The 20,502-nt window shown below is 35.7% G+C and overlaps 1 protein-coding gene across 8 annotated transcripts in view; it reads left to right on the top strand.

The window, feature by feature from the left end:
- The window catches only part of ADGB (androglobin), a 63,519-nt gene extending 46,678 nt beyond the window's left edge, over nucleotides 1–16,841 (top strand). For 3 of the 8 annotated variants that reach the window (XM_015858174.3, XM_015858177.3, XM_085541461.1), the window contains 10 exons: nucleotides 937–1,124; nucleotides 1,919–2,100; nucleotides 4,060–4,256; nucleotides 5,433–5,544; nucleotides 9,682–9,869; nucleotides 11,485–11,640; nucleotides 12,720–12,828; nucleotides 14,095–14,203; nucleotides 15,578–15,761; nucleotides 16,262–16,841. In XM_015858174.3, the coding sequence (XP_015713660.2) occupies nucleotides 937–1,124; nucleotides 1,919–2,100; nucleotides 4,060–4,256; nucleotides 5,433–5,544; nucleotides 9,682–9,869; nucleotides 11,485–11,640; nucleotides 12,720–12,828; nucleotides 14,095–14,203; nucleotides 15,578–15,761; nucleotides 16,262–16,462 (1,626 nt within the window). In that variant the 3' untranslated portion in view covers nucleotides 16,463–16,841. Of the gene's footprint in view, nucleotides 1–936; nucleotides 1,125–1,918; nucleotides 2,101–4,059; nucleotides 4,257–5,432; nucleotides 5,545–8,547; nucleotides 8,702–9,190; nucleotides 9,359–9,681; nucleotides 9,870–11,484; nucleotides 11,641–12,719; nucleotides 12,829–14,094; nucleotides 14,204–15,577; nucleotides 15,762–16,261 lie in introns of those variants that run through there. The other 5 variants (XM_015858176.3, XM_015858175.3, XM_085541460.1 and 2 more) reach the window with 5 other exon arrangements.
- Nucleotides 16,842–20,502: the final 3,661 nt, after the last annotated feature.

Raw genomic sequence — 20,502 nt, forward strand, 5'->3', positions numbered from 1 at the left:
TCAAGTGTTCAAGTTACCTGTCACTTTATTCCATTTGAGTATGAATGCTGATTCTACCTGACTGTGGTGGGAACTGATTCAGACAACAGGTGACCTATTAAAGTTGTTAGTCAGAAGTGAAAAAATAGTTATTGTTCTTCAGAGCAGTCTGGGATGATTTGAGCCATTCAGCATGGCTATAATGGAGGAAAAAAATGTAACAGAAAAACCCCCAAACCTGTCCTAATTGTTTAAATATTTGATGTAAGCTGGAAAATATAGACAACTGAGGAGTCAGAATGTAACATTAAGAACCTTTAAAATCAGCAGGGAGATTAACAAAAAATCTGGGATTTCAAGAATATTGAAAAATGCTGTTATCAAAAGAATAATCTACTTTCTCCCCCATCCCCCACACCCCCACCCCCACCATTTATCAATCTAAATCAGTAGGTGATACTGATTCAATCATTTGGAAATTAATTGCACCAAGCTTGTTGATGCTGGACCAGAGTCTTCTCTTCTGTTAGATTTTTGGTTTGGTTTTTATTGTGGTGCTTTCCTTTTAAATATTTGTTTAATTAATTCTTGTGTTTTATATTGTATGTTATTTAAAATAATTAGTACTTTAAGTATTTAAATATTTAAACGTTTTAACTATAATGTCAGTGAAGGCTTCTATGTGTTGCTCACAGGAATTTGTACTTCTTTGTCATTATTTTTACATATATTTGATTATTCTTTTTTAACATATACTAGGTTTATATTTGCTCTCAATTGTTATTAGGCAGTTCTTAACTCCAGCCTTACTATTTCTGAAGTATTTTTACAGTTTAGATCTATGATTTCCTTTTTCAGTACTTTTTCAGTTTTAACTTCTATTGGAACTCTAGCAAGCTGCATTTCCAAGACTAGAAAGTGTTATTTCCAAGTAAAAATGTCTTGTTTTCTCTTCAGAAAGGATACACATTTATGGCTGAAGCATCTACTGGTGACCAGGCTTTAGCATCTGGAATATGGAGGCTCCGACTCATCAGTTCTCATAGTCCGCTCCCATTCCTCGCTCGTGAGGCTGTAAATAACATCTATTCTACTAAAGAAATTAGAGAGTATTACATACCCAATGACAAATGTGTAATATTAAGGTAAACATTGAGAGAATAATGATCAAATCCTGCTTTTTATGTCCAGTACAACAATGTATGTTTTGTATTTCATAAATAAGTGGGTTTTTTTTGTTTTTGCTTTTGTTTTTTCTGAAATACTGCTGTTGCTTAATGAAGAACAGTTGTGAAATAAACAGAATAATTTCAAAATTATCATAATAGTATTCTGTATTTCACTAGGCTAAGTCATACCTATATATCAATGACTGAAATTCCATATTACCTTTGTAGATTAAACATGCATTAAAGGTGGGATTTTACAAGTGGTGAGGAGGCACAGAATTTGGTATATATTTTTTTTGCCTGATTTTATTTAAACATGCAGTTGTTTTAGAAGTGCATGTTCAATCAGAATGTGATTATTTACTTTTTATAATTTTCTTTTACTTAATTACTTTTGGTTTGTTTTTTACTTCTACTGGATTACTTTTTAATTGAAACTATTCCCTCATACAGCTAAACATTTTTTTTTCCCCAACGAATTGTATTACAGCAGGAGCAACAATATGAATATAGAGATCTGATAAAACAGTGGAGAAAAAATGGCAATACCACCCCTTTTTTTTACAGCTGTCCATGTTTACTTTAATCGTGGATTCACTGCACTGAACTGCAGTAAAGGATGCTTAGCTCACCAGACTGCAAGGAAACAGTGAGCTAAAAACTCAGTTTTAAGTGTTCTTTTTTCTTGCCAACACAATTCTTAGATGCTTCCCTAGAAAAGAAAGATCTGGTATTGTTAATTATATTGTTGTAATTTTTTTCTTCTTTAGGTATTCAGTAAAAGTCACACTATCACATATTGCTACAGTGCAGGTACAAACCTCTAAATCAGATGTGTTCATTAAGCTACAAGTCCTAGATAATGAGGAAGAAATTGTAAATGTCACTGGAAAGGGCCAAGCAGTCATTCCTGCTTTTCATTTCTTGAGTAATAATCTTCTGAGTTCCCTGTGTAAGTATTGTTTATTTATATTAATTATTATTTGACAGTTTTATTCACTGAAGGATATACATTCTTACAGTAACTTTATGTAAACACAGAAAGTAAATAGAATGTTTTTCTCACCTTTTCCATGAAATTATTAGTGGCTTTGTGATTGTGATTAAGTGAAATTCTTGAGTGATGAATTGGAATTCTTGGTCCCCAGCAATAAGGAAATACTGAAATGACTTATTGAAATAAGGTGTCAGTCACTTCTTTATTCCTCTGTGTTTTGGCCTCATTTTGTAACTGTCTAAAGCGTTGTTTGGATCATTCAAGTAGCTTCTCTGTCCTGAAAGTTTAATGCACATGCTTGCCTTGCCTTTGAGAACAGAAATATGCTCTATTTTCATAGAATCGTAGAATGTCCTGGGTTGAAAAGGACCATAATGATCCCTTATTGAACCTCATTAGATTTACATGGGCCCACTTCTCCAGCCTGTCCAGGTCCCTCTGGATGGCCTCCGTTCTTTCCAGTGAATCAACGGTACCACTCAGTTTGGTATCATCCACAAACATGCTGAAGGTGCACTCAGTGCCATTGTCTGTGTCATTGATGAAGATGCTGAAGAGCTCTGGTCCTAAGACTGACCCCTGAGGGACTCCACCCTGCACAGAACCAATATTCACAACCCTTTGGCTGTGTCCAGCCTGCCAATTCCTAATCCATCATACAGTACATCCTTCAAATCCACACCTCTCCAATTTAGAGAGAAGGATATGGTAAGGGACCATCTCAAAGGCTTTGAAGGCTTTTTATTTTCAAGATCTTGACACTGTTTGATCTGAAAGTTTGTTTTGGTTCTGGTTGTCAAGAAACAATACCCAAACCATGGGATATGGTAGATAATCCACAGATTATACCAAACCGTGGTTTAAATGCACCATCTTGATCATCACTATTTGTTATTGGCTTGTCAGCAGTCATATAAGCCAGACAGGAAGCAAAAAACTCATGAATAAATGCAATCACATCCTTAAAAGAAAAACTTTTTTGGGGGGCTTAGCCTCTTCTCTACAACTACACAATGTTCCTCACAGAAATGGAAACCACTGAAGGAAGAGCTATTTCCCCATGTCTTGCAAAGTTAATAAATGCTGATTATTCTGTCGTCAGTTCTTTTTTATAGCAACTGAGGCAGTGAGAAAATTATCCCTCAAGGGAGAATATTTGATTTTAAATAAAATTTCCTGTAATACAAATGTATTTGAAAGTTAACAGTCAATACCCTACTCATTTTTGTCAGAACAATTGAATCTCAGAAGTTTGTTTACTAAAAATGCATTTTCTTTATAGAATCTGTATTAATATTCATTACACTGCAGGCTTATCAGCTCTCCTATTGCTGTTGGTGTATTCAAAAATCATCTTTCATAAATAGGCTAAATTTTGCACATTTTCTCAAAGTGCTTGGAAACTCCTGATTGTACTTTACATAAATGCATCTGAAATTAATTAAAGCTGTCTCTGTGTAATCCAGCCAAACATCATGGTGAATCCAAACCTGGCAGCATGTTAAATACCAGAGGTAGCAGGCAGAGATGTAAAGGAAACAAAGCAAGACTCTTCTCAGTGGTGTTCAGTGAGACAACACACAAATGCGCACACACACAGCTGGCCGTACAGATCCTCATGCATGCTGCTAGGCACATTAGCAGTTAGCATGATGAAGAAACAGTTGTAAAAGAAGTGATGTAACAAATTATAGCCAAGTAAATTTGATTATAAGGCAAATGAAGGAGATGAAGTAACTTTCCCCAAGATTACACATTTGATAACATGAAGTAAAGTGATGAGAGGTTAAATTCATAATACAGCATGAGAAAATATACTTCTTTTCTGTATTTTCTAGGGACATCTGTTTACCTCATACTAATAATTCACAGAATGTTTTGAAATTTACACTGATATTATTAATCTTCTTGCAGCAATTAAAAAAAAGAATATTCAAAAAGGTGAAAAGAAGGAATCAGAAACTGGAAAAAGAAGAGGTGGTCATGTTTCAGCTTCAAGGGATACCACAAGTTATTTCAAGACAGGAATTTCTCAAGAACGTTCACCTGTGTTAGAAGAAGAATCTTTCCTCTTGGAAAGCTTTGAAAATAATCAAGTAAGTCCACAACAAGTAAGAGATTTTCAATTACCAGAACCTGGGGAGAGTTGGAGATTGTGTGTGTGAGGAAAGCATAAAGGGGTATTGACATTTCTTTTGATTCAGATTTGGATCTGATAACTGGAAGAAAGAACAAAATATCCAAAATTAAGATTCTTGGTGAATGAGGCAATAACATGAATAATCAACTAACAGGAGCTCATTTTTATTTTCAAATAAAGGAGGTAGATGTATTCAGTCCTCAGGCAGTCTTCACATGCGAAGTTCAATGCAAGTATACTGTGACTTGCAGCTAAGGGACCAAAAATAGCATGAACAGCTTAAACTTTTGATGCTTCAATGTGAGTTCTCTTCAAAAAGCAGTGGAAGAGAAAGGCAATTTTATTACTTCTATATGAGACCTACCTGCTGCCAGCCAGCTGAATACTTTGTTAACACACGTATCTGCTACTTCAGCCCTTAGATTTCCTTAGAGAGGAATGTCAAAATTATGCATTTCTCTTGACCTCATCAGGCATTATTTGTCTATCTTAGAAAATAGTGTTTTGTTGCTCAGGCATTGTTTGTTTCTGTGTCTCCAGGTGATTTTGTAGCTTTTTTTCTTCCTCATTGTTAGGTTCATCTGCAACATTATATTTATAAAATAATAATAAAATAAGACAATTTCTGAAGTCACTCCTTCAAATTAAAACTGGCTGTAAAATTTGGAAAACAATTTTTAAAAGAAGTATTGGTGTAATTTCCTTTTCAGTGCAGAAAATGTTTAAAATAACCCACTGACCTTGTCACCTCCACCTCAACTCAAGACTCTGAGTGCTAATATTAGTGTTCAAAGTTCTGTAGAAGGACTTAAAATGAAAGACAGAATTCTTTGTCTTAGCACATGGCATATATAGGAAAGTTACATGGAAGTCCTTAAAGAATGTAGCTCCTTATTGTACAGCCCAGTTTTATTTCAGTTGATAAACACATGAGTAATTGTTTAATTTTACAGGAATTAATGTAAAATCTGTGGAATTAACACTAATTTTTTAAGCTTCTTGTGAGTACTGTTATGTACAATCTTGTAAAGTAATCATGTGTTTCATTTGCTGAGTTCAACAGTTGCCACTTTAATACAGGACTTCTAAATACTTACTGTAAGTGTTATGTCCTCAGCATGTTCGCATATTGCATTTTCTTTCACAGACTCACAAGTATATCATACAGGCGTTGGTGTTATATGATAGTTGGCCACTCACTGAGAGCCAGATTCAGTTCGTCCAGTCACTGAAGGTAACAGAGAAAACTGAACTCAAAGGTATGCCACCTTAAATATGTACTTAGGTGCTTTTAAATTAGTTATATTGCTAAAAACTAAGACCGTATGGCATTTCTTTTGTTTGCCACCTGAGTAAACAATTAAGCATTAATACATTTTGTTCTATGGCTCATAGAACTAGGATTTGGTTATGTGCTTCTATACCTTCAGTTCACAAGAGATACAGAAATAAAAGGATACTCTGCAAACATACTTAAGTCTCAAACAGTTGCCAGAGCACTTCTATAATGAAGTGTAAATATAAAGGTATGATATTCTGACAAACTATAACAGAGTAGAGGATTTTTCTACTGAAACTAGAGAAGCATGCCTGAAAACACATGAATAAGAGGACAAGGCCTCTTTCCACATCTATGTTCCATCTGTATTACTGGGAGATGAATTTAGGGTTGTAGCGGTGTGTGTTCAACGTAGGAAGGCAACAGAGGAATCTTAAATACTGTATACTTGCTTCTCCTTTACCAGTGTCATCACACATTTTAAGCACTGTAGAAGAAATTACAGGTTAGATCCATGGAGTGAGGTCAGGCTGCAGGAGCTCCATATCCAACCAGTAGTGAGGCAGATGGTGTGCTCTCAACAGGCATGCAGAGGTGGAACATTCATAGGTGCTATGTGCGTACATACATATGTGGCCAACCACAGCAATCACAGACAGGCACTCAAAGCACTGATGTGAACACAGACAGCACCAATGTACTCATGCTGCCATCTACATGCTAGCTGTATCAGTATGCATTAGTGTAAAATTCTACTAAATGGCCTAAATGAAGATTTGTTATTTTCATATTCTTGTCTAGCTCAGATGGGTTTTGAAATGAAGATCTATTGTACTTGCTTCTAAATCATAGCAAATTTCTCCATGTATTTAGAATACATATTCCACAATATATATATTATCTTGCAAACTCATACATTCAATTTCAATTTAGATAGTACTAGACTTATTATTTGTTAGTTACTAGAGCTGACAGAATGTCAGTTGCATAACATGTAGAGAGATACAGCCCCAGAAATGTGGATTGATAACTGACTTTTTGGTTCAGAAAGAGATACCTGCATGAGTTGCGAGTGGGATAGATTACAATGTGAGGTGGGTATAATAAGGAGTTGTGCCTCACAGACAGATGTACAGGCAGCTTTTTCAGTTGTTGTTTCACCCTCTTTTAAGTTGTTGCATTGTTCACATAATCACACCCTATTGCGTAGTTGTTCTTCTGACTTAGCTGCAGCTTGCACATCACATACCAGCCATGCTTTTGGTATGTACCCTTTCATACAACCTCCACAATGGTTGGTAAAGCCTCAGATCAAAAGAGGTCACTTGGTCACTGAATTTCTTTGCTAGTTCTCAGCTGTTGATGCTGAAGCTTCTCAGTAGCATGGATCCTCTAATGTTTGTTTCCCAGTAGCACTGCTATTCATAGCTTTTCTTATCCATCTTAACTGGTACTTTGGCCCATTTACAGTCAAATTGATATAAGTCACAATCTATGATAAAAAGAAATTTTCTAGTAGGATGTTTTTGTGGTTTCTGTGTCCTGCTATAATTGCTGCTTTTCAAAGTAACCAAAACTCATTTCGCAGTTCAGATTAATTGAATGTTTATGTTTTATACAAGAATACAAACTGACAGTGTTCACATGGAATAAAAACTAGATTGTTCAGGCCACTAAGAGAGTTTATAAGGGACATAACTCTTATTGTCCATACTGTTTAGTACTTATTTTATGTACTCTCTATCAGCAGCAATATTTATCTAGATCACTTACTACACAGGTTGGTATTTTAGAGTAAACAACATTCCATCTCTGAATATTCTGCTGATTGTGAACCAGTTTTCAAATTAAAGTGATTTGAAAACTGAAATTTACCATTGAAGGCTGTCAGCATCACTTGTCAACCACACAATTCATACTATGGCAGTGCTGATGCTTATCCAAAACAATGTCCACTCACAGTGTGATTTTTAAGAAAACTGCAGTGAACCAGGTGGAAAATTCCTGAAAAAAATCTCAAATTTCAGGCACTAATATTTCATGTAATGCAATGGTGCCATCTGGAGTTAACTTTGTGTTAATGCTGATTTATTGTGTCAAAAACATTTTTCTGCTTTGTGTTATCCTTTGCCAGTCTTTTAAGGTAGTCTCCCTTTAGAAGGCTCATAATACTCACTGGCATTGTAAGTAATTATTAAGAATACTTTGGTAGAAATTAGGTTCTCCAATAATAGATTTGTTTTTTTCTTTATGAATGTTCATCTTTTTCTTTCTTCATAATCCCTTAATACTGCTGTTTGACGGTATTTATAAGAAGAACTGTTGGCAAAAGTGATTTCATGACTAATATTTAATCATAATTATTGTATATGACATCTCATAAATGCTTTATTAAATAACACGTTGCATAAACAAAAAATTAAAAAGGCATTAACCAAGAAATGAGCAAGATAGCTCATTTAGTCCCGGTCGTTTCATCTGTTCCCATGTTATTTATTTAATAACTTTTCCATATATGTAAGTCTAGAACATCAAAATTTTAAAATTCAGGGTTATAAAATCTCTATAGAAGCCAAAAATTGTAGTATCCCTTTACACAGATAGTCTTTGTCTCCTAGTATGTTATGACAATGTGAAATTAAATGGAAAACCTTTTATATAATGATATTTTAACTTCAGATTATGCCATCAGTATTTATTTTATATTTGCATTTCTTCTGGAGATGTTTTATTATTTTCAGTACTTGTGGAGACTGCTTTAACTTTTGCTTTCATTCTTTATTGTATGTTTTGGTTGCATTGAATGAATTTAGGCATAGCTCTTGCGTACCATTATATGTTACTGAAGTAGCATAAGGAGTTAAGAATGTAATGTATACATAAACACGTGTATAATATATTACATGATATATGTACATATATATGTGTATTATAAATTTGCTTTGTACATCTTTCAAATTTACCATTTTATATTTCCGTATAGCACTGGCATTGCTTATCTGATCCAAATATCATTAAAGCCAGCGGAATATCTTCAGTGGACTTTTGATCAAAACAAGCAGCACAGTCATCTTTCCTCAGTGGAAAGAAATTAGAAACACAACATTAAGTGAAAGATACCTTGTTATTATCTTCAGACTCATTTCCTCTTTTTTCCAAGAGAAATTGCCTGATTGATTGCACTGATCAAATCCCATTTTTCAGCATTTGTTTTAATGTTTCAAGCAGCGTGAAAGTGAAGGGAAACAGAGATTTCAGACTCTGATCTTTAATCATGGACTGTTGTGGATCCAGTCCACCTTGTTTCATTTGCTGTGTTCCTATGCTATTAAAGCTGTTTACTATTGCAGGCTTTACTTATTCTTTTTTATTTTTATAACAAGAACATGGCATGAAACTGTTAATAGTTCTTACCACCTAAGACAGTGAAGAATGGAAGTGTTATGTAGTTCCCAGCTATTCAATTCAACAAAGATCATACATTCAGCATATGATTAAGTACTGATTAAGTAACTAATGTAAAAATTCCCAGGTAGGTACGCATTGAGTCTTAAATATGTTTTGTTGCCTTAATATCCTTACATTTTTTGATTTTTTTTTTCGTGTGTGTGTGTTCTGCTCTTCAGTCTTTCAGGCTTACAGGGACATGAGGCAATGAGAACACTGACTTTACTTACTTTGAGCTTCTCACCTTTATGACAGACTGTGTAAGAGAACTAAGAATCAGATTGCTAGCTACAGAATATCTGTCTCCTCTTTGGATTGACTTATACGCAGAACGATAGAGCAGTTACTGATATGCATGTACCACTGTAAACCAATAATTAAGTTCCAGGTAAAATGCTGTTAAGGACAAGTAAAGCTGTTGCAACATGTCTACTTCCGTAAGCCTGCTTTTAAAAGCTTTATTGTCTCCAGATTCTTTCTTGCTTCAACAATTAACATTGGCATAGTACTTAACAGTGTCAACTAATTACATAAAGACTTTTTTTTGTCTTTCCTGTGGCTGTTTTGTGCTGTTACGTTCCATCCTGGATTTATTTACATGGGTAAATACATTTATGGATGGCAATGGTATCTTCTAATTCATCGTGAATCGTAACTATGTTGTGAACAGCACATGGGGAAAAGCAAGAGAAGCACAGTTTTCTCATAAAGTCCAATCATTTTGAAGGACAGAGGTCTGCAAGTATTTCTAAATCAACCAAAAAAATGAAAGATAAAGCAACTGAGAAGACAGAAAGGGAGAAGACCATTAAAGAAAGAGGATCACTTTCATCTCTTGTATTTCAACCTGAATTTGAGGTGAGAACAAATCTAAAAACTTGGATTTACTGAATGTGAAATTATTGTACTAAGTGTAAAGGCATGTGCACGTCTGCAGATTAGAATTATTAGCTCTTTTAGTGTATTCCCTGTGTTTCTCTATGCCCTGCTTCGGCACCTTCATGTTCTGCACCTGAGGATAACTGAATGTCACACACAAAAGACCTGTATCCTGCATTAGAGATGTGCTCATTTCCTAGCTTATGTGTAAAGCAACCACTGAGTGTTTCTTTTGGATATCTATTTTCTGCCTCTAGTGAAGGTTTGTTAAATTCCATTAATTTGCCATATTGATGTCCAGTAGGAGTCAATTGTACTGGTTTTCACAGAATCATCAGAGAAATAAAATAGGTCTTTTTTGTCTTACATGTTACAATTGTAATTAGCTTGTAAAAATGTAGTGGCATAAAAATTGATATTTACTTGCCTACCACTTTGTGGTAGGACAATCTGATTGTGATGTGGTTGACCAGCTTTTAAAGGAGCAATTGACTTTATGGATTGCAAAGAGATTAATGGAAGGCAAATAAACTTACAGGTCGTCATGGTTGTTTTTTGTTTTTCCTGCTTCATGGGAAGTAGTTGAAGAAGAGGGCACTTCCATAGTTTTTCATGAAGAAATGTCTACTGTGCTGTTTTATTGACTAATTTGTTGAACAGCAAGCTTCTCTATGATTCCTATCCACAGCTAATTATACAGATTTCTGGAACAGTGCCTTAACCTTTCTTGCAGAGCAGTCAGAATGGCTGCATTTGAGAAAGCTGGCCATGTAAATGCTATGCAACTTTAGGCTGTGTCAGGTGGGCTGTGCTACAGGTGCTGGGATGATAGATTGCAGGAGTTCTTCAGTCTGTTACTAAAACAGAAGCAAGGTTCAAGAGGATACTTCCTGCCTGCATGTTTGGAATACTCCTGTTTTTTGCCTCAAATCAAAGCTGAGCAACCCATCCCTTCTTCTAAATCTTGGGCTTCAAGCTTCTAGAGATACTACGCTTTTCAAAAGCATGTGCAGCACAATACTTCAATTCTTGGCCAGGCAACAGGACAGTCTCCTACCCTTTGAGTACTACTTGCATCCTATGATTCTGGAGAAGCCACACCTCAAAGTAGTTTATAGAATTTTGGAAATGAATGGAAAGAACTTGATGTTAGAGAAGAGAGAGCAAGATGTATCTCTACACAAAAATTCTGGTTAAAAATAATAAGACTTCTAATAAGAAAAAAGAAAAAAAAGAAAAGGAATTGGAAGGAAAGGGAAGGGAAAAAAAAAAAGCTTGACAGAGAGATAACTGCATGAATAAAATTGTTGCAAATACTCTTATTCAGACTGTCAAGAAGGGCTTGGAGTGCAGAGAATGCTGTATAGGTTATGGGGGTGGGGGAAAAGAAGTATACAAAAGACCTCGAAGTTTGGAATATTACAAAGTAATTTTCCTTTCCATTGGCAGTAAATTTTTGTCTAGCAATGCATGTCAAATTCTATCAGTGTATAATGTCTACCTGTTATAAAAATTACCAGGGTACAGAGCATCATCTTACATAGTGGTCATAGATAAATACCAATAATTATGTCCATGGTACTTCTACTTTCAGCAAGATGCTATAAACAAACCGTACTGGATTTTACGTCTCGTTACTGAGCAGAGAGAGATGGAAGTTCTGGAAGTGAAGAAAGACACACAGCGAGAAGATGAGATCAGAGCCATGAAGCAAGCATGGGAATCTGCAGAGCCAGGAAGAGCTGTCAAGGTAATCAGAGTGCAATCTGCGTGGTAATGTGTCTTCACAAGTCGCAGGAGCTGTTGTGATAACAGAGAAATGAGTTTGTGTGACTCTTCTCTTCACCATTTTGTGGATGTCAGGGAATTTTAAACAGCCTAAATAATCAAAAGTGCTGATGTGCATGACTTGTGGGCAGGAATCCACATTGTCTACTTTAGACTTTTTGAGATCACTGAGACTTTAAGTGAACAGAAAAAAATGTTTCTCTTTACAACACCCACTACCTCTACACAACTGCAAAATTGTCACTTGTGGTAAGCTGAAGATTATGAGAGTATAATAATTTACAATTTAAAAAATTTTAAAAATTAACATTATTTTAAATTACTGAGAGATAAAGCATTCTCCAGTATTTCACAATGATCTTTAATGTATGTATTCCAAACTCTGGTAACGAGAACCTTAGCATCCTTTCTAATTCCTGCCCCAGGCAGAGTTGCATACTGTGTTGGTACTGGGTTTGATACTGACAGCATCGTTTTATCATTTGGGATACTTACTATATATTGCTGGTATGCACTGAGAAGACTCCAGGTGTTGCCTGCTTTTCATTTTACTCAGCTACCATTTCACCACGGTTTGCCTACAGGTTCTTATTCACATACTCAGAACACAATTTAAGTTAGATAAACTTTAAATACAAGTGACAATTTACTTCTCCTCTACACAGCACATTAAAACTGAATAAACAAAAGTTCCAGAATGTTAAGGATGATCAATGTTGACAGGTCATTATTTCAGAAATAGTATATATATTGCAGTGATGATTTGAATATGACTGACACAAAGCACAGCCCTCTTGTGTTTATCTTTTTTTCTTCTATTTGTTATCTCACTGATGCTATTCATGTTGTTTGAAGTGATGTTTCCATAGATCATAGAATCATGGATCCAACCACTCAGGTATACTCACTAGTGATAATGAAGAAATATCATATCTCATCATGCACTGGGTTCAAAGATTTACTGTCCCATTGATCACGTATAGATTCCTACTTCAGAAAATGTTTTGAGATAAAAGTATCCAATTAAAATTTTTTAAAAAGGCTTTTCAGGAACGCATGCAGTTTATCAATAAGTATGCTGCAAGAGATTCCGAGGGGCCCATAGCTGGGGTGGACATTGCCAGATTATCATCCTTGTCAGAAGACAGAGGTAAGGGTATAACTTTCTGCATGTCATCTTCCTTCTGAGCATTATAATTTTAAAATATAAAGGGATATTAATTACTTCCAAAAAAAAATTTAAAAAATAACAAAAAAAAAATTGTCCATGATACAGGATTTCCTACTCTGAGTTCTCAAATACATTGCATATATATCACAACCAGTGTTTTTATGTGAAATTAAATAGGTTTCAAAGCATTCTGCATAAGTCATTCAGCTCCTTAACAAAGATGTGTGTATTAAATACTGTTTGGAAATGGAGAGAGCAGCCTCAATAATGGTGTCCAAATCCACAATCGCATGCTTAGTCTCTGTCTTCTTTATACCTTCTCCAATACCTTGCTCCAGCCTCAGACACAGATACAATCTCATTACCCTTTTAGGCTGCTAAGTTACTCTTAAGCCAAGTTCAGGCAGTCCTTTCACACTAGAATTCCAACTCTAAATTAAGCTGACATTTCTGGAACTTCAATGGGAAACACTCCTTCAATTTCAAATTTGGAAGCAGTGGTCATTAGTACAGAAATATATTTTAATGGATTTGTAAACATTTCAATCGATTTCTACAATAAATAGAGTAATAAGAGTTTTTATGGAACAAACTACTGCAGATGTCATTAAGTCTCACAAAATTTCACAGGCTTCTCTGATGTGGCCAAGTGAACCAGAAGACAAAAGTGCCGGAATGATCACAATGCAGTTCAGCTCAGCAGCCTGCTTAGTATCAAATGTGTCAATGTGTTTTGAGAAGTCTACATTAAAACCACCCATGTGGTTAAATCATTCTAAGACAGAAGACTGACCATTTTAAATATTCATGGGAACTTTCTTTTGGAGACTGTCATTTTCCAAACAAAACATATGCCCAAAAGAGAATATAGTTTTTTGAATTGTAGACAGGATTGGTCCGATTTTTATAGATATTTTTGTTGTTGTTCATAAAAGAATGTGATTCCTTGTTGATTAAAATTTATTCCTTAGGCATTTAAAGTTGATAATTCTGTCTTACTCCCTCATGTGTTGTGCTGATTTATCTAAAGTACATATACAAACTTCACTCTAGCAGTAATGGAAATGTAATCAGGTTTTTTTTCAGCATCTTTGATTCTATCATAATTGTTAGAAGTAAAAAGCATGTCCAATCTGTGTTCTCATTTAGAAAGATATTTTGCCGAGCCTAAAGAGAAAAGCATCTTTATTACAATTGTTACAAGATGGACCCTCTGAATAATCAATTGAATCTGTTTTGTTGTAGATTCTTCTTCTCTTACTGCAGAAAAGACAACATCACAAATAGCAATTGACTCAAGCTTACCAATGGAGCAAATAAAGTGGGAGCCTATAGATCTTAGTCCTTATATGAGGTAACCTGTATCAAGGAAAAATGAATGCCTGTTAAATATAAAATTGAAAGGCAGACTAAAGGTTTCAATATATAAGAATTAGTAAATGCAATATAAGCAATTGTACCTTCATATTTGGGTATAGTATAATAGATGTGAATTTAGACTTTGTCATTCACATGTCATTGGCGTAAGCAACAATACTGTCACATTCTTGTTTATTTTTTTTTGTGAAAATCCTGGTCTGTATTTTGTCTGTCCTTTATGCTGTATACATAGAATCATATAGTAGTGACAGTAGATGGTATCCTGATCGCTTTTCACTTTGATTTACCTGACATCGATATTTTTTAAAATCTAAGCTTTCCTACATTCTGTTATAATTTATGCTATTCCTTTAAGATTACACATGTTAAAGTAGTTGTTTTCCTGTAATGAAAATGCGACATAAAATTCTTAAGGAAATGCATATGCAGCCAAATATGTTTATTTCAGTGGTTATCTTGAAAGAAGTGCATATGAAGTTTGTCATTATATGATGCTAGATTCTAATAAGATATTAGATATGAATCTATAATTATAATTCTGTAAATTGGAGCGAGACACAAATGCAATTTAGTTAATAACTGAAGACAATATATATTAGTCATTCAAAATAAATACTTCCTTTATTGTATGTGTCAGGATGAACCTATCTGCCTCATATACATTTACCTGCATGTTTGCTGTGCTACAGACAGAACCCAGTTCATGCTAAAGTCCACCTGTATTCAGTGTGCTATTTATGCTACTCGCTCATTTTTAAAAGACTTTGGAACATGCTGAAAAATTCCCCAAGTTCAGTTTTTAATTTAAAGGGAAAATAGTGTTATACTGAAATTAATAACACTAAAAATTAGAAGATATGGCAAAATATCTTCCATAGGCTTGAGTTTTAGAAGGCTTTAATTTATCTTCAGCTCCTCCACTGTTCCACGAGTCATTTGAGTCAAATTATGGCAATATATTATCCTCTTAACTGCCATTGTGCCCATGGAAAAAAATACATTTGTCTCAATGCTAAATTATAATATCAAAAACTTCCTGAACTAAGATATTTCTTGCAAATTAAAAATAAGTGTCACATGTAGGAGTTTTTCATATGCTCAAAGATGAGTGTGATTTTACCAATATTTTAAAGTAAACATCCAAGTATATGAAGATCTGGCCTCAGCAATGTACTTCCTCATCAGTGTTATGTACAAGATGAAGAAAAGTGATCCCTTAATGTCATTGAACTGTACAATGGCTACTTGGCTTGATATAAATCAAATATATGCATGTAGGTACTAAACAAAATATAAACTGTCTGAAAATGTACTTGAAATGAGATAAATATCTTTCTGTTTCCTTCAGGAAAACAATGTCTAAACCTGTGCTAAGAGATGAATCTATAATTCAACAGCAAAAGAAATGCAAATTGGAAAAAATTAACCATTTTAGGCAACGAAGAGAATTGACTTTGGAACAAAGAGAAATGGATCAAAATGCCAGAGCTTTGTTGAAGAAAAATGTACTTGAAATGTATGAGAATCTGCAGGTGAGTTTTCCACATTACATTCCAGTAACTGTGCCTGTCATATCCAGCACTATCATGAATATCCTGGTCAACAGTTCTTTAAACATTTGTATCCAGTATCAATAATTAGAATCCACATACACCCCACTTCATTTGTAATACTTAGCTACAAGTCCAAAAGGAACCATAGTCCTCTACCAGTGACTGACTGATGCCTAATCCTTGATAAGAACGTGTCCAACTTTTCTGATGTTGCTGTGATTTTGGATACCTAACATATGTTATTGTGGCAAATATTTCTAAAGTAATTTATCAGCTCTTTCTAGAAAACACTGATACATGTCTGTGTCCCTGTGAGTGATCAATAAAAATGCATGACCAGCTCCAAAGGAGAGGAAATGTGCCTTACCTGTACTTATATTGTCAAACAGTGAAATGCAACCTAAAAGATGCAGTTGCTTGTGATGAAACAGATTCATGTGCTAGAGTGAGGATGTTGCTTTTTATTTCTGCCTACCTAGGCATCCTTAGATGAAATGCGAAGCAGAGTTCACAGCATTCGGGAAGCATACAGAAGTGAGTTATTACAGGCTGAACTCAGAAGACGTGAAGAGCAGGCAGCTCAAGAAGCAGCAATGCTGCAAGCAGAGCAAGAGAAGAAAATCCAAGAAGCGAGCCAAAAAAAGCAAGGGAAAGGTGCAGGGAGAAGCAGTAGGAAGTAATGCAGAATTTAACTTAGCTGTTTGGGAAATAAAATTTATATGCCAAGCTTAAAGAGACTAATTGCTATTTTCCAGTGTTGGTGTCCAGTGTATCACATTATATCTGGGCTTTGTTCTACCAAAAAAAACCCAAAAAAAGATCTAGTATTCTAACACAGTATCTGATATTTTGCTGCTCATAAGTGGTACTCGTTGCTATTAACTTTTGTACTTATTACTGAAAAAATAAACTTTTGCATCAGTATTGCATTCAGTTTTCTCTCAAAATCATGCTTTTATGCTGTTATGTTTTTTTTCTAGTCAATCAAAACAGCCAGAATTGAAACAGTGAATGTAACCTGTCAGTTTTTTAAGTCATTAATTAAATAGTAGCATTCCACATGTCTCGTGTGCAGTCATTGGAAGGCTTCCCAAAGCCTGCTTTAATAGACACAAACTATCCCTGTACCATAGTATTTGTTCTTTTTCACATCTGGCATCATTCTGGTAAGTGATTTTGAATCTCACAGTAACTCTTTGTAGTGGCAAACTCATGGCACAATCATTCAAGGCTTCTCAAATGCTTCCTGAAATCCTGTTTCCCAAGCTTTATTTTTCCCCACAGCATCTTTGAAAGAAGTGATTGCTCAGCTGAAACTTAAAAGTGTTTCTTAAAAGTAGAGCCTGTACATGAATGAAGTGACAATCACAGGCTTTCTGCATGAAGGTTAATATACTTCTGCTCAGAATTCTTAAACTTTTGAGTACTGTCATCAAGCATAAAAAATACATGTGCAGTAGCTGGCACTCTGTAGTCAGAGAAAATGATTAAAGCTCTTACAACACTGAAAACTCTTCCTAGACCAGACGGAGCTGTTATAAATGGCTTAAAGAACTCTCTGTCTTTGTAGTCACATGCAGAAGTCTGGGAAGTTAGACTGCCTACATGTCGTATATGTACAATATGTCCATTCTGTTATCTAGGCAACATGGGAGACTGTGAGTCACCTATTAAACACGAATCACAAGAAATGTTACCCTTTGCATCCTGGCCACTGATAGCAGGTAGCCATCACATTTGGAACTAGCCTTTCTTCTGAGTTGTAATGACATACCTGAGGTTCAGCTTCGGCTGGTCTTGTTCATCTCCGTTTTATTAGAACCTCACTGCTTGACTTGAACTTGACTTGAACTTGACTCATTTTTCTATCAGTCTGTGATGTCTGTTCTTTGTACACTGCCACACCTACACGCCTGCTGTGATGCCTTTTCCTTCATTTGGCCTCCTTCCTCCTGTGAAACATAAACTAAACACACTGGATTGTTTTTGTGTTTGCAAATAAGGGACTGAAACCCGACTCCTAAAACTGCACTGATGATTTTTATTTCAAAGAGCAGGAGCTAGGTTTTGCTTTGACCCATACAGGCTGCAAATAAAAAGCCTGTCAGTCTTGTGCTATAATTGCTTTGACTTTGTCCTCTCTATTTTGGAATATGGGCTATACTGCTTCGTAATATTCCAACTTGTTTCCATGGCAATAGCACGTGTTGGTTGTCTTCTTATGTGAATCTCTAATGAGCTTCTGTAGAGGAAGATCAAGCTGAAGTTCTGTTCTTGATGTCACTGCAAGTGCTATAATGACATTCTGTTGTAAAAATCAGTCCAATTCCAGAAGCCAGCATAATTGACATCTAAATGTCAAAAAATGCAGCTAATAACCTGCATGATCACAACAGTTATAAACTGACTTGAACTCAGACACAGTGTACTCAGACCTACATTAACAAATCTAGTTCTGCTGTTATGCACAATTCTAAGCATCATAATTTCCTTGTTATAAAGAATAACGTGGCATAGTCAGAATCTGCTGTGTCTGTCTCTGTTGGCTTATTTGTCTATTCAATGATGTGGGTATGATGAGGTAGTGAGTTACGGTCACACTGTTTGATTGTATGTACTATGGAGCATGCAGTGCTTTAAGAAAAGCACAGTTGTGGTTTTATTAAATCCCCGTGAACATTCCAGAAAAACAAACAAACAAAAGCCAACAACAACAAAATATCCACATATTTCATAGTGAAGCTGGGGAGACATTTGGCCTTCTTCAGATTGTGCCACAGAATTCGTATACATTGGACCCTAAAACAGGCAATGAATGGAATTTCTAAAAGAGCAGTTTTGCATCAACACAACAGCTTACATTGTACGCTATAATGCAGGTTAAGTCGGTGGGTTGATGTGAACAAAAATTACAACAAAATTTACCTGTACTCCAAAGAGACTCTTTGGAATAATATAAGCCATCATGTTTATCACTTTACTGTAAGGAAGACAAGTAAAAATATCAGGTGTGTATAAAATGAGATTTTTTTATTTTTTTTTTTCCTCTCATTTTTAGTCTAAGTTACCCAAAAGCTGAACTGTGCATACACAGGGATAAAGCACTTTAGTCCTTTTACCCTTTGGAGTAAGTCTGCTTTTAAGTACCACAGTTTTGTGAAACTTAAACAATCAGCCCTTAGAAACTTGTTGCCTGTATTTAGTGCAGTGGTTCACATTCTGTTTTTACAGATTGTACTTCTAAGAAATATGCCATATTTCATCAAATATTTGCATTTCCCCTAGTGTATAGAAACTGCTGAGTCAGGGCCTGAATGACTGATTAAGCACCTGGGGAAAGGACCCAGTCGGCCCCAGGAACACAGGTGAAGGCAATTGTGTTGTGTGATTGGAAGCAGTGGAGCCTGGCTGCATCTCTCTTAGATCTCATTTAAGGGCTGACTGCCACGAGGGAAGGATCTCTGGTTGGATGTCCCCTCTTTGTGGAGCTTTCTTTGTGACCTTAGATCTTTGGAGATGGGTGAGTGCTTTTCCTTTGTGATACCTTTCTGTTGCTCTAGCCCTTTTATTATTACATTTTGGGTATTGCTGTTCCACTGCGTTGATTTTTCTGATTGTTACACCTAGTATTCCTGTAACAAAAGCTCAGGAATATGGGCAGTTGCTGTTGTTTATACTGCCCTTGAACTTCAGTGCCAGATTCAATAGAGGTATAAGAACAAGCTTTAAATTATTTTCTTTCATATTCAGCAGAGTGTTTCAGCAAGAGACTGAAACATGGGGTCGTGGCCTTTACAGTATTGAGGTGTGATTGCTTGATCTTTCTGGATGATGTTCTTTTTGACAGTGTAATAGAGAAATGGCTATATGGAACCATCCTTTGCCACCTATCTGGATTCAAGACACAGAAAGGGGGCGGGGGGGCTAAGTTTGTTACTCATTCAGCTTTTGTTTGTGATAGTCTGTGTATGAAAAATAGCCCAGATACATACACTGATCTCTAAATGTCGCAGTTGATTTGTCTAATGACTTGGAGAGTTGTGTACTTATAATCATAGAATCACCAAGGCTGGAAAAGACCTAAAAGATCATCCAGTCTAACTGTTCACCTATTACTAATAGCTTCCACTAAACTATGTCCCTCAACACAACATCCAGTTGTGTTGGATCCAACTTCTCTTTCGAAATGCCAGGTGCTACTCCTGAAGACTGGTATGGCAATAGCCATGGTGCCTTCAGCACCTGCAGCTCATGAACTAACACAAGCCTCTGCTTAAAAAGCTGCCAGACAGGCTTTTAGCACCCCATCATCCCTGAGAGTTGCACAAGAAGAAGCAGTTTGAGGAGTCAATACAGAGGTATGTGGATCAGCTGTGCAGACTGAGAGCCATGATGAGCTCAGAGATGCAGGCAGCACTGGAAATGTTTCATAGTTATTCTTTGTGATTGGCTTTAATTTTGATTAAAGACAATCAGTATTTCTTCAGTGCAGGGGTGCACATTCAGGAACCTCTTAAAGGGGTTTGCTTCATTTTTAAAGAGGTAAAACAAAAAGGAATTGTCTGCTGTACTCATTCCTGATATCACATTCTCTACCATGTGATGTATAGCCATCATACACAGGAAAACATTCAAGAACTTCCATGCAGCAGGAATTCCAGAAAGTTTCAGAGAGCACTGCAAATGCTACAGATGAATGAAAACCCCTTAACGTGGTTGT

This window comes from Coturnix japonica, chromosome 3 (assembly GCF_054131305.1).
Source record: "Coturnix japonica strain WE chromosome 3, WE-NBRP24, whole genome shotgun sequence".
NCBI classification, from domain to species: domain Eukaryota; kingdom Metazoa; phylum Chordata; class Aves; order Galliformes; family Phasianidae; genus Coturnix; species Coturnix japonica.